Source organism: Meriones unguiculatus, chromosome 1 (assembly GCF_030254825.1).
Source record: "Meriones unguiculatus strain TT.TT164.6M chromosome 1, Bangor_MerUng_6.1, whole genome shotgun sequence".
Classification (NCBI taxonomy): domain Eukaryota; kingdom Metazoa; phylum Chordata; class Mammalia; order Rodentia; family Muridae; genus Meriones; species Meriones unguiculatus.
In genome coordinates, this window is record NC_083349.1 from 148,824,025 (window position 1) to 148,850,432 (window position 26,408).

The 26,408-nt window shown below is 44.4% G+C and overlaps 1 protein-coding gene and 1 long non-coding RNA gene across 2 annotated transcripts in view; one reads left to right on the forward strand and one right to left on the reverse strand.

Annotated features, from left to right (window-relative positions):
* The window catches only part of Tmem123 (transmembrane protein 123), a 29,686-nt gene extending 13,302 nt beyond the window's left edge, over positions 1-16,384 (forward strand). The window contains exons 3-5 of the mRNA XM_021645878.2: positions 12,916-13,188; positions 13,384-13,537; positions 14,201-16,384. Coding sequence (XP_021501553.1) covers positions 12,916-13,188; positions 13,384-13,537; positions 14,201-14,225 — 452 coding nt within the window. The 3' untranslated portion in view covers positions 14,226-16,384. The remainder of the gene's footprint in view (positions 1-12,915; positions 13,189-13,383; positions 13,538-14,200) is intronic.
* LOC132648309 (uncharacterized) lies at positions 207-24,609 on the reverse strand. Its single transcript, XR_009586676.1, has 3 exons — positions 22,828-24,609; positions 438-518; positions 207-311 (listed from the first exon to the last, which is right to left on the reverse strand). It is a non-coding gene; the product is annotated as an uncharacterized LOC132648309 (long non-coding RNA).
* Between the last annotated feature and the right edge of the window lie 1,799 nt (positions 24,610-26,408).

Sequence of the window (26,408 nt, forward strand, 5' to 3'; positions counted from 1 at the left end):
GCAGACAGTGCTCTTAACCACTTAGCCATCTCTCCAGCCCATGAAGAACACTTTTTAAACATGTCACAACTTCTCTTTATCAGCCTTTTCTATTAAAAAAAGAAGAAAGAAATGTCTTCAATATTAAATAGCAACAAAAAACACAACACAAACATTTGCATGTAGAAATTGTAAACTTCTCTGTATGTTATAGAGTCATGGTGGTTCTTGTAATTCTTTAACAGAGAAAACTTAAGGTTGTAGATTATTGCACTCCATTGTAGAACATTTGTTTAGTGTGCAGGAGGCCTCTCTGAGTTCTATACCTAGCACTGCAAACAAACAAACAAACAGATAAACATTGTGTATGGCTTAATGAACTCTTTAAGTGTGGAATAGTTATAATAAAGAAATTATTCTAAATTCTTTTCTATTGGAGTTTGGTTTAAATTACTTACCATGTGAGAGTTTTTGTTTTGTTTGGGTTGCCTCATGCTTTCCATCCTCCCCAGTGCTGGGATCACAGGCACCTCACAATCCTGTAAAGGATCAGGTTTGTGAGACAGGAGGCCCTTGATCTTAGGGTGTGTCTTAGTATCCCATTGCTGTGAAGAGACATCAGAACCATGGCAACTCTTATAAAGGAAAACATTTAGTTGGAGCTGACTTACAGTTCAGAAGTTTAATCTATTATCATCATGGCTGGGAGCATGGCAGCATCCAGGCAGACCTGGTGCTGGAGAAGGAGCAGAGAGTTCTGTGTCTGGATCCACAGGCAGCAGGAAGAGACACTGAGCTGGCTTGATCTGAAACCTCAGAATCAACCCCCAGTAACATACTTACCCAACAAGGGCGTACCTCCCAAGCCACATCTCCTGATGGTGCCAATTCTATGGGAGCCATTCTTTTTCAAAACACCACATTCCACTCCTTGGCCCCCATAGGCTTATAGCCAGATCATAATACAGAAGTGCATTCAGTCCAACTTCAAAAGTTCTCATTGTCTATCAGTCTCAACCCTGTCTAAAAGTCTGAAGTCTCTTTGGAGACTCATGGCAGTTTTAACTGTAATCCCCTATAAAAGCAAAAGCAGATCACATACTTCCAACATATAATGGCACAGGATATATATTACCATTCCCAAAAGGAGGAGAGGGAGCAGAGTGAGGAAATACTGGACCAAAGTAAGACTGAAAACCAGCGGGGCAAACTCCAAACTTGTATCTCCATGTCTGATGTCAAAGCACTCTTCAGAGTTCCAACTCCTTTCAGCTTTGTTGACTACCACACACTTCTCTCTCAAGCTGTTTTCTCTCCTTTTTTAGCAGCTCTCCTCAGCAGATATTCCATACACCATTCCCTCTGACAGGGTCTGAAACATCTTCCAAGCCCCCTGTGGCCCATGGTTGTCCAGCACGTCCACCGTAACCATTCCCGACAGATTACAGATTTTACCTTGAGCCCAAAACAGAAACTAGAGGAACACCAAGACAGACACAGACAAGATGCTTACTAGCTGGTCCTTGACCCTTTGATTCAGGGGTCCTTGGGGGTCTTGGGGATCACAGATGAGCCCCCAAGATGCCATACCCAAGTCTTGCAGACCCCAAAGACCACTAAGGACCTGATTCTGATGCAAATGCAGTAGTGTTTTTATTACAAGCTCGAGCTTGGGCCCACTGTTATTAACTCAGTGGCTCTCAGGTATAGAGATCAGGAGGAGGAGTCTTTATTGGGGTTTGAGCAAGGACAGGGAATTTCCAGCTTAGCAGTTACACGATTGGATGACATTCAGCAAGAGCAAGCTTGTTACAAAATGATTGGCTAACTAACATTGAGCGAGCTATGTATAGATCTCAGGAATGTTAGGTATTTTCTATGCCGTAAATGTTCTTCTACCAGCTCAGTGGGCTGCCCAGCACAGATGCCCCACCCTGAGATATACCTTCCCATTCTTGTGGTTATCCTCAAGTTGTTTTTTGGGTGGGGGATTTTATGTCTTGTTCCTGGAATTGGTGACCTATGGCCTAGTTCCTGGAACTGATGACTTTTGGGGGTGGGTCAGGCCTGGTCCTCTCATTCCCCCCTGAATTATGATACAGTCTCATGGGGAGGGAAGGGTCAGGCCTGGCCCTCTCAGACTCTGCATGGAGAGTGCCTCCTAAACCTGTTATTACCTTAGTTATTCTCAAAGTCACAGCCTGTGAGGCCCTTCCAGCCACGGAGGCTTCTAGATACGAAGGGGTCTTCATTCCCATATTCTGGGAGCTTCAGATAGCTGAGGTTAGCTTTCTGTTAGTCATCTGTCTGTCTTTTGAAACAGCATTATACCTCCCTCTAATTGCCCACTCCACCCTCAGTTTGCCACTTTTAATCTAAAGCAGTCAGCCCGGAAACCACATAATACAACTTGTCCACAATGTGTCTAAAATTAAAGTAATTTTGTTCTTTTACAAGAGTAGAGATTCAATTGTTTTAGGAATACACAACCTCAGGCACAGACCTGGCTCTGGTGGAATGAGGAAAAGACAGGTGACACAGACACAGCAAGCTGGGATCAGGTGCTCTGGGTTCTCAGGAGAAAGTGCAGCCTTGGAAGCTCGGGGTGTTTATTATATAGAGCTGAACAGAGAGGTGGGTCATTGTGTCCCGCTGGACAGGTAGGCAGCGTTAGCCAGTCTCTGTAGCCCAGCAATAGTCTCTGTAGTGGAGCAGTCTTCAAGGCCGTAAAGACTGGGGAGGGGGAGAAAGCTGTGGTGGACACTTTCTGCACACACTGTCAACACTTGGTTCCAAGAAAGGCTTTGCCACCCTCTGACTGAGGCTGCGAGGCCACTGGCATGGCTGTGGCAAGGTCAACAGCACACATTCAGTGAGGACATCACTCAGTCAGTGATGTCCTCTGCTCCCTGCAGGGTGTTCTTGTGTAAAATCTCTCAAGGCTTTGGACAATTGTGGACATTAGTAATGAATGCATTTAGTCTTTAGCGTCTAAAGCAAAAACTTGAAAGGACTCTGGCCTCCTACCACTCCTTCTAATAACTCCTAGATACAGTCAGTGTTCACTGGAGTAAATAACGGAGAAACATGCTGCATTGTTGGGTTTGTCTCTTGTATCAGCTGCAGGTTCAGAGCTCCGAGGTTAGATGTTTAAAACTACTCCTGTTGTGCAGTGTCCATGCACATCAGGAGTTAGGCATTTACTCCAGTGCACCAGTTTGATGTTGCAGTGATGACCAGGTGTGACCAAGCAGGACTCGGCTCTCTGGTGAGTGACATGGCCACCTTGTGGACAAGAGGTCTCAGCTGTTCCCCACAAGGCTGACTACAGGTGTTGTTTTTAAACTCTGTATGACGTTCTTAATCCTCTACCTCCCTTCCAACCACCAACCCCAGGCAGGAGAGAAAGGTTAAAGGGAAAGGGGACATAGACCTCTTTAGACTTAGTTCCAGCTGGTTAGGGTTGTTGGGTTCTTCGGGAAAATACTGATCTAAGTCGTCAGGATATCTAGCAGTCCAGCAACAGCAAATGCAGGAGGACAGACAAGCAGCCTTCCTCCTGCTGCATCCATCTCCTCGAAGCCCCTTCCTCCTGCTGGGCTCTGGTATTTATACCCTCCCAGAGTCCTCAGCATCCATACACTCCAGCTGGTGAAGACCATGACCCTCTCGAAGCTGCACAGGGCTGTTATCAGCTGTGGATAAACTAAGGCAGTCCCATAGCCCACACTTGAGATTAAACAAAAAAACATATTTACAGAACATAACTGAGTTTTTAAAAAAACCAGACTTCCACTACAGCTGCCGTAGGCCTCACGTAGAAAGCTTCCCCAACAGCCTGCTCCTGGAGAGAGCTGTGGAAGCCAGCCTCGGGTCACGGTGGGTCAGCTGCACCGGATTCTCTTCTTAGAGACAAAGAATTGAAAATTAGACCTCCCCTTTTGGAAGGAAGCATAGCAAAGAATTGTTTTCAGGGCTAGAGGGCACAACACGCTGTGCCTGGAGGTCAGAGAACAATCTGTAGGACCCGGTTCTCTCCTTGTACCATGGGAGTTTCAGAGATTGAGCCCAGGTTGTCAGACTTGGCAGCAAGCGCCTGTATCCACGGAGCCACATTGCTGGCTCTGTGGACATAATTTTCATCATGTACCATGCTATAGATTCAGATAGTGCCCTTAGCCATGCCCCGTCGATGAGTATTTTATTCTCCAAAGCAATTTGGTGGTGATCTTACATGTATTATACATCACTAGCAGCTTGAGCTAGGATTTAACTAGACTCCTAGATGTGTGATTTGGAGGTCAGTAATTGTTCATTTCTAAGGACCATGGGGAATAGATCTCATAACAAAAAACCTGAATATGTACGAATCTATGTGGCACTACAGCTTTTAGGAAAAAGGTTTAATACTTTAATAAACCAGTTATGTCAAATGCAAAGAGTAGATGTCAGAAAACACACTGTGATGGAGTGGTTACATGAAGTTCAAACCATAGAGAGCAGCATTGTGTATCACAGAAACACTCTCTGGTGAAGAGGTGTAAAGAAGCCCCCAGTTCAGGACAGTGGCTTTCTGAGAGGGAAGTAGTTGAGGGTACACTTTGAGGGCCTCTTCATTGGCCATCTTAGTTAGGGTTGATATTGCTGGGGTAAAACACCATGAGCAAAGTAAGTTGGGGAGGAAAGGGTTTTTGCGGCTTACACTTCCACATAGCTGTTCGTCATTGGAAGGACAGGAACTCAAACAGGGCAGGAGCTGATGGAGGGGTGCTGCGTACTGGCTTGCTCTTCATGGCTTCCTATAGAACCCAGAACCACCAGCCCAGGGATGGCACCACCCCCAGCAGCCTGGGCCTGTTCCCTATTCATCACTAGTTAAGAAAATGCCCCACAAGCCTGATCTTATGAGGCATCTTCTTAATTGAAGTTCCCTCCTCTCAGGTGACTTTAGTTTGTGTCAAGATGACATATACCGATGAGAACACAGATGTTTCTGTTATTGGAACCTTTTGTATGTGTCAGTGTTTGTTGGTAAGAGGGAAAGGGCTGTGGGGATAGCCAGCTGGCAGTATCAACCCCCAGCATGAAAATAAATAACAGAAATCAAAGCTGTGAGGCACCAAGATTTTAAATGCTTTCAAACCCAAGCTCTTATACTTCTGATATTTGTGATTAAGTACCCATATGTATGTGTCGATGGTACCTGTAGTGCTTTAGCACTGTCGGTGGGAAATCTGTGTGTGTGAACGAGCACTTTACGTGGCAGAGTGCAGTCAGATGGGCCTTTGCTGCTGAGCGAGAACAAATGGCGCAGCTGCGGCATGGACTTGGAGGAGCCATGAGAACGGGCTAGTTCTCTCATCTGCTCAGCATCCTCCAGGGCCATGAGATCACACCACCTTGCAAATGTAAAAACCTGGCATTGCATCTGCCTCATGGAAGCTGCTGCAGTCTACAGTGCAGTATTTCTAGAAAGCTTGGGCATGTCCGGATTTTAGGGTTTCAAGGGTTCATTTCCCTGTGGCTTTCAAGGCAAACATTGGGCATTAAGTATTAAGCTTGCTAGTGCCAGGTGGCTTACACCTGTAACCCAGCCTTCATGAGGCTGAGGCAGGAGGATTGCGAAGTCTGAGGCTACCCTCTACACAGTGTGTTTCAGGTCAGTCTGGGCTACAGAGTACTAGCATCAAAGCTGGTCATGGGGACCATACCTGTAATCTCAGTACTCGGGAGACTGAAGCAAGAGGCTTATAAGTTCGAGGCCAGCCTGAGCTACATAGCAAGTTCCAAGCCAGCCTTAGCTACATAGCCAGACCCTTTCTCAGAAAGAAGAAAAAAAAAAAGTTTGGTACCTTTTCAAGTGAACTGAAACCATTTGCGAAATGCTTCAGTGCAGTTGTGGCCTCCAGGGTCTTTGCTGACATTTGAGCACTGGCATTTGCTGACTGGCTCTCTCTTTGTCGGGCACTTTGAGCTTGTTGATGACCACATTCTTTTGTGGCAGCTGCGAATTGCACATGCCTATTCTGTGTTTAGGCCGTAAATCCTCTGTAACCGAGTGACAGCACCATCTGCATGGCCTATGAAATTGCTAGTACTGCTTTAATAGTGTTATCTCGGGCATAATTAATTAGCCCTGCAGAGACAGTGCGGACTGACTGGGGTATGAGAAAGATCGTTGTCAGTGCCGTGTGGCTTCCCTGATAGAGACTGTAGTTTCTTATGTGCAGATTCAAGGAACATCAAAGTATTTGGTACACACCCAGCTGAAATTGGCACTTGAAGTAATCTGAGCATGTTTGTGTTGTATTTCTTTTTAACCTAAGCTCTGTTCTGGTTTTCCAGGCAGGAGCCTGTTAAAGGTTAGCACTGGGCAGTAGCATACATCTTTGCCCATTCCAACCAAGGCTCTGACTTTGTGGCACTGCTGTCCCTCGTGACATAGCCAACTAGTGACCCAGTGCAGGAGCTTTTCAATGAAATTGCCCAGGTTCACACCCTGGCTTCCACACTTGTGACTCTTAGTCTGGCGGGCAAGTTCTCCTCTGCATGCCTTTGTTTCGTCATAAGTGGGGTTCACGCCGTCTGCCTCAGAAGCCCATGAAAATACAGATGTGTGTCAAAATATGTAGGACAGACAGGCACAGAATGAGAACTGAGGATTCACGAGGTAACCTTGGCGCAGAGGCAGCTAATACAGAGGGTGTGGACTCAGCTGTGCCAGCTCACTCTGGCCTTTCAGTTACCTTAGCTCAGCAGGTACTACAGACAGAGAGAGAAAGCACTGCCAGGGGACACCTTCCCTGTACTCAAATGAAGGAGCCCAGGGGCACGCAGGAGCCTGCATGCGCTCAGTCCAGTACCAGAACTCGGGGCCCAGAGCAGCTGGGGTAGGGTGGGTCTTAGGGTCACGTATACAGTACAAATAATTGTGCCAATTTCTATGTAAGAATCTTTCCCCGTTGCCTTACAGTATGTTTTTTAAAATTTCCTCAGAAATTTAGATTCAGCTTATAAAATAGAAAGTAAAAATTGCTTAAAATGTACTTCCAGCACTAGAATGCTAGCACCTAAACATGTGAAGAAACAACTTTTCTACCTGATTTATAGTGTGTGTATGTGTACACACATGTATACATACTCATGTACCATCGTGCTGGCCCTAAGAAAGATTTATTTTGAAGGTAATAACAATAAAAAAGACAGTTAAGAACTATAAAAACTGAAAACCAGGTATTTGATTAAAAGGGGGATAGAGATGCCTAGAAAGGAGAGAAAGGCTGCTGTAGCCCCTAGCCTGGCTTGTAACTCCACTTGTCTCAACTCCATTAGCCCTTCTGTGTCATCAGGCCGCTGAGCACTGTGTTCAGTGTGGAGGTACCACTTGAACACATTTAGAAAGTTACTGAGGACTGATCTGTGTAGCTAGTGTTAAAAGACTAGAGTGGGCCTGCTGTGGTGGTACATGCCTTTAGTGCCAGCTGAGGCAGAAGCAGGCAGATCTCCCACATTCAAGGCCAGCCTGGTCTACACAGTGAGCTCCAGGACAGCCACGGCTACACAGGAAACGGATGCCGAGAGAGGCTTGGAGTGTTGAGCAGGCACGTGGTGCAGTGATGGCAGTCTCGATTCCTCCTCGCTGCCTTGCGCCTTCTGTAGCTAGCCAGACTTGCTAACTGTGGGTGTAGGTGTGGCTGTGGAGTGGAATGGGCAAGGCCCTTGCTGAAGGGACCTAGCTAAATGAGCTTCTGGGCAGCCCCACCACCCTGAGCAGCCAGGGCGCCTTCCCTGCACTTCCAGCTGTGGGGTGAGCAGCTCTGCTGCACACACAGCTTCGCAGCAGACTGGACAGCAAGCCAGGTTTGCGCTGCAGGCTTTAGATGATTGCTTTGATTGAAACAGAGTCCATAAGATATTTGATGTTCAGGAAATAGACATTCCCTGTGGTGATGTGATTTTTAAAAGGCCCATTTTCACCAGGACTCATTTTTTTTTAAAGACTTTTTTCTTTAAATCTAGATTTTCAGTTCTGTGTTCTGTCAAGAAATTTGAATTTAGAATTTTTAGAATGTGCCTATGGACTCACAGTAAGAAAGGGTCTTTTATTTACACATTCAAGCTACAAACTGCTTAGAATCAGTCTCCTCAGAATAACATTCAGACACGAGAACATTCTGGTTGTGTCGGAAATAGCTCCATGTTTTTAGCAACTGTAATGGATGGAAAACTACTACTACACATTTGGATGCAAACTCAAGTTTGTATTTAATGCCCCGAGGAAGACTTATTGTTCACCTTCACCCTTTTGGGACTTGGTTAGGGACAAAGGGAAATTACTCCTTCACAGCAGTGTCCCTGCACTGAGGTAGCTGGAGATATCCAGGCATTCCGGCTGGCTGGGGAGTCGGTGTCACAGACCATCACTGGCTATTGGACAACAGTGGCTGTTGGCTCCTTTCTTCCCTGAAACTTGTCATAAGCTACAACTTGGTTGGCTGCTAACAGTCACCATGGGGAATGGGAGACAGGATAGGGCCCCCTTTGCCCCACAGAGGGAACTTTCCAGTGCAGCTGTCATAGGGTTGATGAGCTAGTACTCCCAACCCCTGTGGTACAGCATGGGATAGTGGCTCTCGGAGACCTTAGGTAGTTTCCTGAGCTCTGCTGTGTGGCTGCAACTAACTAGGCTAGAGGGGTGAAATCTGATCAAATTGCTGGAGGTCCCAAACATGAGGTCAGCCCTCTCTCTCTCTCTCTCTCTCTCTCTCTCTCTCTCTCTCTCTCTCTCTCTCTCCCTCCCTCCCTCCCTCTCCCTCTCTCTCCCTCCCTCTCCCTCTCCCCCCCCTCGGTGACTCCCCCCTCCTCTTTCTAGTTTCCCAAGACAGGGTTTCTCTGTGTGGAGCCTTGGCTGTCCTGGACTCACTTTTGTAGATCAGGCTGGCCTTGATGAACTCACAGAGATCCACTTGCTTCTCTCCTTTTTATTTACGCTGCTGCCTGTGCTGGGAGGTGTATGGGGCTGCCATTGGCCCCTTCCTTCCCTTTCCTGTGATTATGTTCAATACAGGCAGACGACCTTGGACCTCACATTTGTCAGGTGTTGAGGCCAGATTGACAGGTATGCACTGACTAAGCTCATCTCCCTGTCGGTACTGGGCTCAGTGAGGCCCCTGGCTGGTACCAGCTGCAGGGACAGCTCACTGCCCGTGGATGAATCTCTGAAGCCAGGCATGGAGCTCACTTACCACTGCCTAAAGCGGCACTGAGAACGGTGGGGAGATGAGTGTGTCAGCAGGCCGAGGTGACATCCCTTGGCACTCTGGCTTGCTGGCAGTAGTCAGAAGTTCTTGCCTCTCTGAGGTGTGAGCAGTTTCAGGGCTAACGTGCCTCCCACCCCATCCCAGTGTAATATACTGTAATGTTTAAAGTGGTACATAACAGTGTCAGAGTGAGAGGGGCAGGCAAAGAGGCCTTGCCGGGAGAGGTAACTGCCTCTGAATGGCACAGTCTGTCTGGGTAGACTCTGGATTTCTTGAGTGGTTTTTGTCTTTGTCACAGTGTTTCCACATGAATCTTTCTCCTGGAATCTGAGGTGACTCTGGGGGAACATGGCCCTGAGGAAAGGCTCAGGAGGCTTATGCAGAGCCAGCAGAGGAAGGGCTCCATGGGGCAGTAGGGCCAGCAGCTGGGGCCTCCTTCTCAAGCCTCTGGTCTTCCTTTGAGATTACACCATGGTGGTGGAGCCACCCCAACAGCTCATCTGAGTGAGATGCTCCCCAGAAAGCCCTCAATATCTGGGTTGAAGTCTGACACTGAGTTTGGATTTCCACATAGAAATTTCAGGAACACACTTCAAGCCACACCAAGTGTGGGCAACCCTTTCCAGTTGTGCGCACGCACACATACCTGTGCTCTCATATTGTAGGCGGTATGTGCAGATTTCTGAATAAAAATAGTGAGTACAGTTTCTGCGGAGCTTGGCTTGCCAACACAGGCCTGCTGTGAGGCTGAAGGTGCAGCCTGAGCACTCGACTCTCTGCCCACCTCTCCTCGTTTCCCTCACAGGCAGCCCAGTGGGGCTCACAGGGAAAAGCCAGTTGGCTGCTGCATGATTGGCCTCCTGACACTCCACACAGCAGGGCTTCCTCTGCTGCCCTCACGGCCTCAGCACCCTGCTCCCTGTGCTGCAGCGCTCCTCTTTCCTACCCTAGGCTATACGCTTCTGGGAAGCCACTGGGCCAGCTTTCTTCTCAGGTTCTTAGTGGTGCATGTGAACCACTGAAAAAGAAAGAAAAGACTTCGCAGTAAAGGAAGCACCCTAAATTTCGCTGATACACAGAAGAAAAAACTACCTGGAACCAGACTCCCTTGGGACCTGACTTCAGTCCTTGACTGAGTCACAGGGCAGAAAGCTGTCTGGCTCTTCAGAGTTACCTTTGGGCCTTCCTGTGTTGAGGAGAAGTAGCATTCTCTGACTCTCCATGGACCAAGAGCGGAGGAGGACACCCTTCCCTCACCTGCCTTTCAAGTTCAGCTTAGAGCAGCAGTCCTAAACCTCTGACCCCTTTGGGTCAAATGACCCTTTCACAGGAACTGTGTATCAGATATTTATGATTCATCACAGCCATGAAGTAGCAACAAAAATAATTTTATGGTTGAGGGTCAACATAACATGTGTTATGTTGCCATGTTAGGAAGGTTGAGAACCACTGCTCTAGAGACTAGAGAGCCAGGAGGTAAGCTCCGGGGGTGACAGGTTTTCTCCCTAACAGTGCTGCTGGCTGGCTGGCCTGTTGTCATCTCTGTGCAGGGGACAACTTTGTAAACTGTACCTTTAGGTACTCATCAGTCTTCAAACAGTGAAAAGACCAGGGAACATCAGGCTTAATATGGTTATCATTTATATGAAACATTTTATTACATTTCCTCATTGTGAATATGTGTGTGTGCCATAGCACATGGTGGAAGTTGGAAACAACTTGAGAGTTTTTACTGTGAGGGACCCAGGGATCGAACTCGGCCCCTCAGGTTTAACAGCTAGCACCTTTACTCACTGAGCCATCTCCCCTGCCCAGTTACCTGTGTTTTTATTGTTTGAGGCAGGTTCTTTCCTTGTAACCCTAGTAGCTGGCCCCATGCTTGTAATACCCTGCCTCAGCCACCTTTCCCGTTCTGTGCCGCCTTGCCCAGATTGGTGGTTCTTCACAGAAGGAAACACATGATAATTATACTTCAAGCAAAGGCACTGAGTTACCAGACATGAATTCTGACCTTAAGAACAGCATCCTTGCATTCGGCTCTCATGTCTGAAGCTCTTAGCAGCTTTTCCCTTTGGAATGTTGTGCCAGTTTATGGAAACTCCCAGCTGCTTAGGTATTTCTGTAGCACACTTGGAACAATATATTTCCCTGTCGTGGTTTTGCCCATGTCACTCTGTTGTGTCTGAAGACTTAGTAGACAGTTGATTGGCAGGCAAGTGGTTCATTGTTTTATTCTGTGACGGCCACTCTGTTAAGGGCATAAAGACTGCTGTTTGCTGTGGCACCTACTAGGATAATAATAAGGGTTCTGTTTTTAAAAAAGGACGGCTGATACCAGTGGGTGAGAACAGAGAAGTGAGGTTGGGAGGAGACAGAGATGTGTGTAAGAGCTGTGGTTTGGAGAAGCAGTGGCCTTGACCCCAGTGTGTACAGTCGAGCTTGAAAGAAATACGTCTTTTAGGAGTAGTTTGGACTGGGACATGCAGAGTCATCACCTTGCTCCGGTAAGGACCTTGGTGTTGGTGGGGTGAGAAAAGCAAGCCCAAGTGATTGATTTTCCATCGTTACCCTTTATGGGAAGAAAATGGTCAGCAAGGAAAACCAACAAGGTTTCTATCTTGAAGAGCCAACACAGGAAGAAACTACACCATCTAAAGGATTAGAGCCACAAGCTACACCATCTAGAGGATTAGAGCCACAAGCTACACCATCTAGAGGATTAGAGCCACAAGCTACACCATCTAAAGGATTAGAGCCACATTACCAGTCACCACCCCACACACTGCACTGTAAGCAGCTGTGGAACTTCAACATGGATTCCACTTGGACTGTTAATGTACAAAGATTTGGGTTTTGCAGTATTTTGTGCTCCCTCAAGGAAAATGCATACTGAATAAGAAATGAAGGAGACATGCTTTTGTTGAGAATTTTTCTTTTTTCATGCACACAACATTTTATCCCAAAAAACTGAGCTGCTTTAATGTGGGCATGAGCTGAGGCATTGGCATTGTAACCCACCCTTGCAAAACTGGTTTTGAGATGTGAGGTTCTCAGAATACACCCTCCTACCTATCTCGATGGTTGTCACCGTCACCAAGTGACCAGCTAACTGTGATTGCAGTTCACGTGCATAGTCCTCTGAGGACGATGACCACCCTTATAAAGAGTAACACTGCTGCTCAGCTTGCTGTGGCTTGGAGATCTCAGTTCCTACAAGAATGTGGCAGAGAACCTCAAGCCTAAAAACCTTCTCACACTCACAGTGTAGTCTTCTAGACATGAAATAATGTTACAGGTTACTATGGCCTATACTCAGTACTCAGGCTGCATGCCACAGTCTGAGGCCAGCCTGGGCTACATAAGCAAGACCCTGACTATGAAAAACAAACAAAAAACTAACTTTTAAAAACCTAAAATGTGAAAGGAAGCATGGTGCAAGGTCTCACACAGATATGATTCAGTCTTACAATTTTATCTCTTTATAGCCTTACAAAACTTCCTAGCTATATAAATGTGGGCCTGGTCTTGTTGGTTATGTGGTTGTAATCCAAAATGTGCTACGGTCAGCACAGCTCCCCTGCTGCCACCCTGCTAGACCGCTCTGGGTGGGGCCATGACCAATAGCTGTGGGGGGGACCTTTTACCACAGATCCTAACCATTCTTATTCTTTTTCAGAGACTACCACCATACATGTGGCTTCTAACCAGACTGGTGAAATTAACAACAGCACCATGAAGCCATTATTAACTTCAGTACTGTCAAGAAATAGCACGGTTGTCACTGTGAAACCTGCAACTATTGCTAAAATATCAACACCAGGAACCTCACCACACGTGACTTCTACTCCCTCAAAGTCTACTCCCAAAGCAAGTGCTTCCCCAAACTCAACCCAGACGTCAGCGTCCATGAATACCACAGCCCACAGTAGCTTTATGACATCTGTAATGAGTACGTATTACCTTTTTCTGTGCTGTGAGTTAGCTAGTAAATGCCACATTAAAGCCAGCTTTCCTTTCTACAAAAAATAGAAACTATGTGCCCAAATTTTCCCTAACCCACATTCCAGCATTCTTACATAGAAATTCGGACTTCAGAATATGCAATGCTTTAAAATAAAGCACAGATATCTGTTTTATCTTCTAGATACAGCAACTGCTCGTCCTGACAAAGGCAAAGGATCGAGGTTTGATACTGGCAGCTTTGTTGGTGGTATAGTGTTAACATTGGGAGCTTTATCTATTCTCTACGTTGGATGCAAAATGTACTATTCAAGAAGAGGCATTCGGTATCGAACAATGTGAGTTTGACCATCCTACATAGTTTTATCATGGCCAATCCCAGTTAGGCCAGTGTTCATCTCAAGGAAAGACGTATGTTGTGTTCATGTGCACACTTGTAGTTCTTACAAATGAACATATAACTATCTATAAGCACGTTTGTACTTTACCTGGATCAAACACTACTTTACCAACATTTAGCAAATCCCTTTTGTTGGCTTTTCCCACTAATCATAAGAAATGACATGCCAGGTCTCCTCAACCTAGCAACTTAGGGGGTCTGCCGTGTACATATACATTTTATTTTATTTTATTTTTGCATTTTATGACAAGGACACAGAGAGACACAAAAGAAACCCATCTGCTTGATTTTCCCTATAAGTAAACCAGGTGTGGTGGTCCGTGGCTATAATGCTAGCTCTTTAAAGTAGCCTACCTTCCCCATTTTAACATTTCTGGACTGTTTTTCCCAGTATACATGACCAGGTCATAACATGTGCCCTGAGTACAGCCAGAACAGAGATTGGACTGTGGGCCTGTTTGGCAAACCCACTACTGTATACTGGATATGCATGAAACTTAATGCTGAGCAATGGTATTGATTGTGAAAATAAAAATTGTTCTATGTTACCTTTCTTACAAATAATAATTTTACAATAATTTAATTTTTTTCTATATTACAGCGATGAACATGATGCTATCATTTAAAGTACTCCACTGGCCAAGGAAAGAAGAGAGACTACAGCCCTATCAATTAGTTTGGTTTATATTTGCTTAAAATATTATTTTCTTAGAAATAGCATAAACAAGCCATGCATAAGATGAACAATGTATTTCATTAATATCTAGAAATTTCTCACTACTAAAGTTAAAGGGTGTGGTCTGGGTAGTTAAATGAAAATTTGGAGCTAACAGGTAATTTATCCATGATTATACTTACTTTAGTAAGTCATAGCAGGACTAGTCCTACCTTTTGGAGTATGCTATGCGCATGGCAGTGAGTGGTCACAGTTGTCACGGAGGGGCAGGCTCCATGCGTACAGCTGAGGAGCCTGTCACAGCACTCAGGATTTTCACTATCTCTGTTGCTCACATCAAGAACTTTCCTGTCACTCAGAGCTGGGTGCATCTAATTCATGCCTCAGGGTCCATAATTGAGCTGACCAGCTCTAACACTCAATCTAAGGCAGCATCAGCATTTGGGGGTTTAAAGTTGATCTAGAAACAGAATTTGTACTCCAAATACAGCCTGAACACCACCGTTCTTTTGTGCTAAAGGCCACCAGAGCACTGGAACAGGTGGACTTTACTGACCATTTCTTTTCAGCTGGCAGTGTTGATGTTTCTTCCTTTGTGCATAACGTAGGCAAGCTGCAGCTCTCGCGCTTCTCAAAAGATACAGCAGCAGGAACACAAGCAGACTGCTGCTGTCACACCATTGGAAACTGCTTTTCACAGACACGTGTCAATTTGAGATTTAGTGAACATTTTTAGGCAATGTAGAACTGAGCTGCTTTAATGAAAAGCAAACACCATTTTGTTTTGAAGCCCCATTATATTATTTCCAAGTCAGTGTTTAGAAGTCTATATTGACAGCAGAATGCTGTCTTTTCTAAATCAGGGAATGTGAAGCTCCCAAGGCTACTGAACCCACAGGGTAGAGATGCTGTATTTTTTTACACTGTCAACTTATTCAAATTTGAGAAAACAACTTTTATATACTAAAGTGTATTTTGATAAATTCTGGCTTCCTTATCCCTCTGACAAGGAGCTCCTGGCGTTTGCAGGGAAATGGTGTTAGATCACCACAGAAGCCACACTCTCTGCGGCATTGTTAAGACTATAGTTTATATTTAGGTCAAACTCAGGGTCAAGGTCAACAAAGGAAGTAGTTACAAAACACTTATATTTCTATTGTCGAGGGCCAAAGTAAATTAAAAGTGTAGAAATAAGCCAAAAAAGTCCTAATGACATACACCTGTGTTACAGTTAAAAATGTGTTACTTTTGTAATCTGCTTCTGGTTTTCTTAAGATGAAGATTCCTAAGAAATGTTGAGTGTATATATAAACATAAGAATCGTTTCTACTTTCTGTACATTAGAGCCAACTGACTTGGTAAAATGTGGAATGCTCAGACCTATATGAACACAGAGAATAGAGTTAGATTAGTTTCAGATGAGAGCTGGTGGGAAGTTGATCCTTTCCATTTGGCTTGCAACCACTGCTTTCTTTTCTTTGCAAAATATAGTTTGGGACCCTGTGGCAGTGAGGCCCTTTTAAATTTAACCTGTCTTTGCTACATCCTCGGTACTTGAGTACCAAGAAGATCTTGTTGAATACTTGTTTCTTTAGCACTTTGAAGATACAGCCTACTTTCTTAAAGCACTGTCGTTTTTGCCTCTTACATCTATATTGATTTGGAGATTAAAAGTAATGTACTTATGTCTTTTATAATTTGTTACTTTCAAATACTAGGACTTTCGTTGAGGGGATCTCTTTTTAATCTGTAAAAACTGAGCATGTTTCCCAAGTGTAAGTTTGTCTTCCGAGTCTGGCTTGAGTAAATGCTTCCTTTTCCAACTTTTCTAGAGAATGTGTTTGTTGAGATCAAACAGTCCTCGATGTAGATGTGGCCCCCGGCAGAGCTACTTGGGCTTTACATTTTACTTGGGTAAACCCATAGGAGGATAATTCAGATGTAGACAAATGAGAGTTGGCAACATATTTTATGGTGTGACAATTTTGTATCTTCAGGAAAAAGACTAAAGCAAACTGTAGTTACCCATTTTTCTATTATAATGGCCAATTTTGGTATTTCATTGTTACTCAGATCTATTTTTAGAATAAAATTTGTTCTCCATTCCAAGTTGTTAAGTGTTTTGAATGGCAAAGAAGTGCCTGTGTTGTTGCTCCAGTACATGATTCTGTTAAAGGTACAGTTAAGGGCTGCTTTCACAACAAGGCCAGACTCTGATGGTTCAACAAAAATGTCCATTCCTTGGCACAGGCTTTGTGAATTTGCCAGTGGGTTCTCTCGTTTCTTCAGTATTGTTGGGTTCCATTTCTTTGCATCAAGTTAGCAGCCATCCACTACCACAAGAGGCCTGCCACCTCCACAGACACACACCACAAAGCAGCCACTTACTCCAGGAACCAGAGATGCCATCTCTCCCAGTCTTGCATAACCTCAAAACTGACCTCTGCCTACGTGCCCACACTCCAAGCCTAAACTCAGGCTGCACTGTACCCGCCTGTGCTGCAGGCATGAGCGACTCCCACAGAGCAGGCCTGCTGTAGCACAGACCCTCAGGCCAGGCAGACATTTAAAGCACCAGCTCAGCCCTCAGACTTAGACCTTGCTTCAGAGCTTGGCTCCAAGGCCTAGACATCCAACATCAATGCTACTGTCTTAGAAGGCCTCATGCCTGGGGCCCTGGGGCCACTGTGTAATGTGCCTGTGATACTAATACTAGCTCATTCATCACCAGAGAGAACTTCAACCTCACCTTTGCCCATAGCCACTATAGTCATGTGCATGCTACCTGCCCTGTCCCCAATTCTTGGCAGCTTCACAAGTGCTGGAACCTAGGTACTCAAAAATTATCGACAGTGCCCCATCTTGAGAACCTGTGCTTCAGTCTCTGGATCCAGAGCACTCCATACACACCACCCTTCATATCCTAGTGATGTCACAGTGCCTGCGAGCTGGACCCAGTGCTTGAAACGTCTTAGCTACGACCTCCTGTGCAAAGTGAATCCAGCAGACATCGCAAGTGAAGATCCACAAAGCCCTCAGCTACTGACAGTAGTACTCCAGTACTCTGAGGACCCCTACAATGTCTGCCAAAACTGACCCAAGCTGCCAGCTGCAGAGAATAAACTGTCCCTCACCAGACCATTGTACTTCTTGCCAGTTCCTGTTCATCCCCCAGTGTAAGTCCTTTGCCCCAAAGCCATCCTATAAAAGAGTAACACTAAATGCACAAAAACCAACTAGAAATATGACCAAAGAAACATGAATACCAGACAGCTACTTCTCAGGGGCTAGAGAGCTCCTAACCCTAAATGCACAAAAATAATTCAGAGTAACTAGTCTAAGGAAGATCAAACATCAGAAGATAATAAACCTCTCAAAATTAAGTGACAAAATAAACTGCAATATTTAAGTCAGCTTTACATTACTGCGATAAAATAAATACTTGGTCTACATATAAAAGGCTTTTTTTTTTTAATTTTTTTTGCCTAAGTTATGTTAGGGGGTAGGCCCTATCCATGATTGGTTGGTTACTTGCCTGCTTTGGGGCCTAAAGCAGAGCATCATGGGAACATATAACAGAAGAAGCTGTTTCTGTGGTATCTGTGGGGAACTATCCAGGACTCCCTAAGATACCCAATTCCACCTCAGGTCATCACTAGATACTTATATCTAATAAAATGCAAACTGTTGAGATTTGAAAATAGCCACTGGTGACCAAGTAGACACCAGTCTCAGAATAAAAGTTTATTGAATGCTGAACAAAGACTGACCAGTCAGAGACAGTGGACCTGTGAGCCAAGTGATGCTGTTTCCAGAGGAAGTTTTTAAAGGGAAAACCCACAACCAAGCAGGAAGAGTAAGTTCTATTTCAGGTATAACATGCCTAGCCAAGCAAGAAGAATTGATTTTTGTTCCAAGTACATTGTATCTAGGTAGCTAGACAAAGCATTTGAAGCTGATTGACCCAGGGTATAGGGTAGAGGAGATTGGGGACTTTCCAGTTCCCCACCATTCTGAGAAAAAAGAACTTAGCAGGATATTGCAGTTTTGTTTAAGTAGGACATATATTAATTCAAGCAGAACATTCAACAAGTATTGAATTGTGAACATTCAACAAGTATTGAATTGTAAGTAAAAGGCTCTTCAAGTTCTAAGACAGGCAGAGCCTGAGAACTTGTACTCAACTTCACTTTATGGAGACTTAAGACAAAAATGGCTTCAGTTGCCAGTCTGGTGAAACATGCCTTTGATCCCAGCACTCAGGAAGCAGAGGCAGGCAGATCTACAAAGTGAGTCCTGAACAGACAGCTCTTGTTACACAGAGACACCCTGTCTTAAAAAAATAAAAACGAAACAAAAAAGGCTTCAGTTGTAATTAAAAACAAAGCAGGTGTCAACAGAAGAGCTACAGTTACACTAAAAACAAAAGAAGGTCTCATCACAGGGGCTATAGTTGTGCAAAATGTTAAAGCAGGCCTCAACAACTCTATATAACCAGTCTAAGCCACAGATAAGGACAACTTAAAGTCATCAAAGAAAAAAAATGTGAAAAAAATGAAATCCTATGCAGTTTAAGAGCTAGCATCACAAGTGAAAATGCTGAATACAGTATTAAAGGAAGAAAAAATATTTAAAATAGCTAGAAACATCCCAAATCTGGAAAATGATTTTTAAAAATCCAGGTACAGAAAGATCCTAAGTTGCAAATCACATTGATCCAAAGTGACATTACAATCAGATTGCCAAACTGACAGGATCCTGAATGCAATGAGAGAAAGATGTACAATACCACGCAAAAGACTCTAATTTTGCCATCAAGACATCAGTGGGAAGCTGACATGCTAGAAGAGCGGGGTGATATGATCTAATCAAAGGTCTGAGGGAAAAAACAAAAACACAACTAAATGGCAAAGCTGTCCTTCAGAGAGTGATAGAGACTTGCCAAAACAAAAGTGTGGGTGGTGTTCATTATTACATTATTAGGAGGGAGCTTTTCCAAGAAGCTGTGTGAGTCATTTGTTTTTAGAATTGGACGTTAGACAAAGCATTTAAGATGACAGCTGCACTAATTTGTTAACAGGTGTATGACATGAAAGGATAAATTATGACACAAGTAATAAAAATGGGAAGGAGCTATGGTGAAAGTACAGAGTCTTTTATATAATCTGTCAAGGTTATTACCTAAAAGAAATAACCACAAAGAAACAATGGGTACATAAAAGATGAATAATAAAGCATATTACTAGTGCTGATACAGAAGATTACCTACCCAGCCACACAGGGAGACTGCAAGAGACAAAGGATTTGCAGGATCTAAATAATTAACACAATTCCTGCCTGTCCATATAAGTTCAGTATATCCTGGAGAACAGAAGTGTTTCTGAGTCTGGACATTAGAATATTTGCATATGTAAATGAGGCATCTTAGGGATGGAACCTAACTGCTTATTATATACCTTAAATACTAAAAGATAGCTTCTATGATCTTTGTAGGGTGTCTTCATTTTGAGTGAACATATCACATGAAGTTGGGTATTGAAATTTCCTCACGTCACTCAGGAATTTCACAGGTTTTGAAGCATTTCAGGTGTTAAGAGTAGGGATAATGAACTTTTAAAATAGTTAATAGCTTAAATATAAACAAACTAAATCCTTCAATCAAATGACTGGGCTGGGAAGATGTTCAGTGGGCACAGTGATCATTGTGTAAGCACCAAGACCTGAGTTTGGATTTCCAACATCTACACAAGAACTCAGGGGTGGCAGTGCACATCCAGATCCCCATTGCTGGGAAGCAGAAACAGACACAGACCCCTGGGGCTCCCTGGCTAATCTACCCAGAAGGATTTGAAGTGGGTGAATCCATTTGTCAAACCTCTGAGGTAGGAAAACTCACCTGTGATCCAGGTCTTGAGGAGGAAAGACACACCATAAATCCAGCTTATGAGGCAAGAGACAAAGGTTTTTGATCTGCATCTTGAGCTGGAAAGACACACCTTTAATGTAGGCCACACCTTCTGCTGGAAGTCTATGTCAGGACATGGAAGAAAGACGCTCTTGTTCTTTGCCTGCTTGCTCTCACCTTGCTGGCATATCCATTCCTTCACTGGCATTGGACCCTATTTCTTTGGGATCCCAGCATATGCAGAAGACCACCTGAGACACCTAGCCTTGTGGGACAGAGGAACTTCTAGATTCTTGGACTTTTCATTGACTACTAGTCATTGTTGGATTAGCTGAACTGCAGCCTATAAGTCATTCCAATAAATTCTCCTTACATATATATATTCATTCCATGCATTCTGTGACCCTGACTTATACAGGATGGAAAAGGGTATTTGTATATGAAAAAAAAAAAAAGTACAGAAAAGGCTACATTTAGATGAATCAAACTAAATTAAAAACTGAAATGAAACAAGGTCAGTATATGATAGATGGTCAGTTTGTCAAGGGGATGACGTGTGTAAAACACTTAAATGTGTGCTGTACATACCTTATGGTGGAGATACTTAGTATCATACCCTCAATAATGACAAGAGTCAGGAAGTCAGCAGGGACTTAAACTACATAGTAAATGTGTTGTTGTAAATAAGATGGTGTTGGGCTATATAGTGTTTATTATTTGCCCTGTAATTGTTACAGCATTATTATTTAACCCGCTATCACAATCAATAAGACAGACACCTATTAGATTTTATAATTGCCTTACTTACTTTGGGATGGGCAGTTCCACCTATGCTGTCACCATCCACCTCCTAGCCCCCATCCAAAGCCATCCACCTTTACCATTCCTGTTGGGCCCATCTTCCATCCATAGTCCTATAAATGCTTGCATTTCTCATCTGGAATTTTCCATGCCATTATTGGAACCCTTCCTCCCCACCCACATGGTTCCTTCTACACAATAACCTATTGTGGTGTCCTTCTTGCTCCTCTCTTCTTCCCATCTGTTTCCTGTGATTCTCCTGAACCGAAAGCCGGGGATCTTAGCCATGCCTACCCCATTCTGCCCTGCCCAGGTATAGGCCTTTTAATCAACCAATCAGGAATAATGTCTTAGGCAGGATAGGGCAGTAACCAGCTCTTGAGGGCCAGTAATTAGCATCAAAACACAAGCATCAGACCAACCCCCAACATGAATGAAAAAGAGAAATGAAATGAAAGGTCATGACTGCACCTAGGTAGGGTGGAAGAGAAAATTTATTATAGATATGTGTGAGAACACAGAGTCAGAGACATCTGGAAGAATCCATAGTGGACATGACCAGACTCAGCTGGGCCACTCGGGGAGAAGAAATAGGGAGAGGGGGACCAGGTGCAGCAGCCAGGAGGCCAAAGGCACAAAGGGAACAGGTAAACAAAACAGTTGGATAGAATATATATATGTAAGAGCAGCCCAGCCCATGCACTGGAGAGGGTGGGGTGTGCCAGCCAGGAGGGCCCTGTAACAGGCAGGGACTGAGGGATACAAGGAGAATCTGGCGGCCAGTGTCTATTTGGATATGTCAAATAGGCATCTCAGCCATTTGTTCTGAATTTGAACCTTACGCATAGTAGAATAAAAAGGCCTAAATTATAATAACAAAGCAGTCCTAGAAGTCTATAGCAGTACTAGTGGTGATCTGAATAAAAATGACCCCTGGAGGTGTGGCCTTTGAGTGGGTATGGCTTTGTTGGAGGAAGGTGCAAGGCTAGGGGCTTTGAGGTGGAAACACAAGACAGTTCATTTCCTGCTGCCTGCCAATTTAGATTTAGAACACTCAGCTCCTTCTGCCTGCATGCTGCCACGCTTTCTGCCACGACAATAATGGACCAAACTATAAGCCAACCCCAATTAAATGCTTCCCCTTATAAAGAGTTGCCATGAGCCAGGCTCGGTGGCTCAAGCCTGCAATCTCAGCACTAACGGAGGCAGAGGCAGGCAGATCTCTGTGAGTTCAAGGTCAGCCTGGCCTACATAGCGAATCCAGGACAGCCAAGGATAGAAGCCCTGTCTCAAACAACCAAAAAAAACACAAGAGTTGCCATAGTCATGTTGTGTCTTGACAGCAACAAAACCCTAAGACAGTACCTATATGTAAAAAACAAAACAAAACAAAAATCAGGATGTAAACACAAAAATAGGAGAAAAGTTGTACAAATCATACATGTGATAAGAAGTTAATATTTAAATGTGTAAGGAACTCAATAATCACAAAATCTTTAAAAATGGGCAAAATAAATAGAACAAACTTTTTTTTTTTTAAAGAATGCATACAAATGCCCAAAACATACCTGAAAAAGCCTGCTGTGCATAACTAACCATCAGAGAAAGGTACATTAAAACCACAGTAATGGGCAGGAGAGATGGCTCAGCAATTAAGAGCATTGGCTGCTCTTCCAGAGGACCTAGGTTCAATTCCCAGCACCGACATGGCAGCTCACCTGTCTGTTAACTCCTGTTTTAGGGGATCTGGTACTCTCTCACAGATGTGCATGCAGTCAAAACACCAATGTGCATAAAATAAATTCCTAAAATTATTTAAAAAGAACACCGTGAAATCCCACCTCACCTGTTACAGTGGTCACCAAACAAAAGGCAGGGTAAAGGTTCAGGCGGACTCATTGCAATGCTGTCACTGGGAAAGATGTCAGCACAGCTGTCTGTTGTGGAAAACAGCAGAGGGGCACCTTAGAAAATTGAAAACAAGAACCATATGCTCCTTCAACCTCACTGAAGGTCAACACCTGAAGAAATGAAGTCAGTGTGTTAAGATCTCTATATTGATAATGTGCCAAAGCGCCAACTGTAACCACAGACATCTAAGTGATGCTGTTGGGAAAGGCACACATGTGAAAAGCAGGTACAAGAACTCTGGGCTTCCGACTTCACCCCATATCACACCTAATGCTGCTCTTCTAGTCAGGATTCTCCAAAGCGTCAGAACTTACAGAATGAAAACACCTAGAAAGGGGGTTTCTTAGATGGGCTTATAGGATGTACTCTGCAGAGTACAATAATGGCTGTCTCACACTGGTAGTGGCAGTCCACAAGGCTGGGTGTCTCAGCAGCTCCAGTCTGATGCTGAAGGCCTGGAGGATTCCTGGAGAGCCACTGATTGCCACTGGACAGTGGAACTCTGAACAAGTTGCTCCTAATAGCCATAGCAACAGGACAAATGAGCTCACCCGGCAGAGTGAGGGGGCGCAGATAAAAGGCAGATTCTTTAATCCTTGACCGTTTCATTTGACAGTGCAGCTCACATTTAGAGTGTGCCTGCTTCAGATAATCTAACCCAAAAAAAATCCCTTAGTAGTACCCAGGAGTTTGTCTTGTCAAGTGGACAACCAAGATGAGCCGTCACAACTCTTTAAGGTTCATTGTATCTTTTGAAGGAGTCATTGAGGGAGCCTGGAGAGATTCTCAGTGGTTAGAGGTCCCAAGTTCCCAGCCACCATGTGAGATTACAGCTCCAGCTCTGTTTCTCTTCAGAGAAAAGCAGGCCTCCCTTATCAAGTTGCAGTAAGACAAGGCACCCTCCCCTCATATTAAGGCCGGATGAAGCACCCCAGTATGAGGGAGAAAGTCCCGAACATTGGCAAAAGAATCAGTCCCTGTTCCATCTGTTAGGAGTTCCACAAGAAAACCAAGCTATACAACTATAACATATGTGTGGAGGGCCTAGGTTCCATGCAGGCTCCCAGGTTGTCGGTTCAGTCTCTGTAAGGCCCTATGAGCCCAGGTTAGTTGACTCTGGGCTTTCTTGTGGTGTCATTATCCCTTTTGGTTCCTACGCCCCTTCCTTCCCTTTGCAGGATTCCCTGAACCCCACCTAATGTCTGGTTGTGAATCTCTGCATCTGCCTCATCAGTAGTGGCATAAGGCCTCTCTGATGACAACTGGTTGAGGCACCATGTTATAAATATAGCAGAATAGCATTAAGAATCATCTCAGTGACTTTTTTTTTTTTTTAACCAGTCATGTTTGGTTCTATCACAGGTCTCTGGGCTATCCAGTCTCTGGGTTCTAGCCCTCCTGGTAGTGTCATGGTGGGCTCCCTCTTGTGGCATGAGTCTCAAGCTGCACCAGTCACCATTTGGGCACTCCCACAATTTCTGCACCCCCCTTACCCCTACACATTTTATAGGCCGGACAGATGGTAGGTGAAAGGTTTTGTGGCTGGGTTGGTGTCCCAATTCCTCCACTGGAAGTCTTGCTTGGTAATACAGAAGATGGTCAGTCAAGCTCCATATTCCCCATTGCTAAAAGTCTTAGAGTCACCCTCCTAGATTCCTGGGAGTTTCCATTGCACTGTTTCTAGCTAATCCCAAGATGTCTCTTCCAGCACTCTCGCCCTCCATCCTCCCCACACCTGGTCCCTCGTATCCTGTCCCACATCCCCATCCACCCTTGATGTCTATGCTATTTCCCCTTACCAGAGAGAGTCCTATGTGCCCCAATATTAATGTTTTTGATTCCACACTCCATCACCCTTAAGATGCCACTTATCCAAAGTATGGGAAAACATGAAGAATGCCCACTAATTGGTCTTCTTTACAGTACCTTTTCCAAATGTGTACTTCTGAGGCTCACAGTTCTTTATACTGCCACCAAAACATGTCACAAGCAGGGATGCACAAGCAGGTAAAGAATACAACTGTCTTTTAAGCCAGGCATAAAGCTTTGCTAAAATATAAAGTACCACTCACTTAAACATTCTTATTAACATCTAATGGTTGTATTAGTTTAATGAATTGATATTTAAAATTTTTAATTTCTAAGTGAATTTCAAAGTATGCAGCCAGTATGTTTTAAAATATTTAGGGGGGAAGGGGCACTGTGTGTGCCATAACACCAGTGGAGGACAAAAGACAACTTGAAGGAGTTGGTTCTCTCCTTCTAGGGATTGAACTCAAGACACTAAGCTCAGTGGCAAGTGTCTTTAGTCATGGTGAAGGCAAGTTATAGGAGGGTGGGTTTATTTGAGCTTAAAAGAATATGTCACCAACACTGCTGGGAAGCCTAGCAGCAGGCAGGCATGACAGTCACAACAGCTAGCACTGATATCCTGAACCGAAAGCAGGAAGGAGATAGGAAAGCCAGAATGGCATGAAGCTTTGCAATTTCAAAGCCTACACCAGTAAATGTACTCCCTCCTGCAAGACCACACCTCCTAAACCTACCGTCAACGGGGGACAAATATCCAAATGCCAGAGACAAGGGATATCTTATTCAAACTACCACACTATGTAAAGGTAAGAGACCTGACTCCACAAACCTGTCTTCTGACCTTCACGAATGCTGTGGTACACACACACAGCCAAGTCATGTTCTAAGACCATAGTCAGTTCTCACTCTGCAGTGTTGAGTCACTAGTACTGATTTGCTCTAAAGCACCTAGGACAGACACAGCAGAGCTCCAGACTGGGTGACTCACTCAAGTTTGTTCTCCCACATCTGAAATGAAATGAAGGTGTTAGGGGCTTTGTTGTCCCGAAGCCTCTGTCCTTGCCTTACAGGTGGCAGCTTAGAGTATACACACTAGAGCTCACCTGCACAATCTTGTTCTCCTTGATTACCCCTTTAAGAGATTTATCTCCAAATACATCTGCATTCTCAGCTACTACTGTATCAGAACCCAGCATCAAAGTTCCACCCCAAGAACCACTCGGTTGCTTATAGCACCTACCACTGTGTTTGGCACATCACGGGTCCTCAATGCATACTCGCCAGCAGTAAGCAAAGAGCCAGATGGAAGGAGCACGGCAAGTCCTAAAAAGACTACCTTTTAAGAGAAGGGCGCGTTTTTGTTTTTTAATTGCAGTCTGAGATGAAAGTCAGATGGCCTGGCACACTATCTCTTCATCTTGGGGCAAGCTCTAACTGGGCTCCTTTGGCTGACAAACTTCTAATTTTACTCCCTACCAGAGCTGAAAGCCTCATCGTTCATTAAGTCCAGGATGAAGATTAAAAAGTTTGGAATGTTTTAGACCAACTATGTATCCACAGTGTAAAAAAATATTTTTTTATATTCCCTCCATGGCAATAGGAATAGACCTTCCCTTGCTAATAGGATTTGAACCTAGACAGTGCCATACACATGCGTGTATCCTGACAGAGCTGAGCATTTTCGGCTCTTAAAGAGAACCAGAG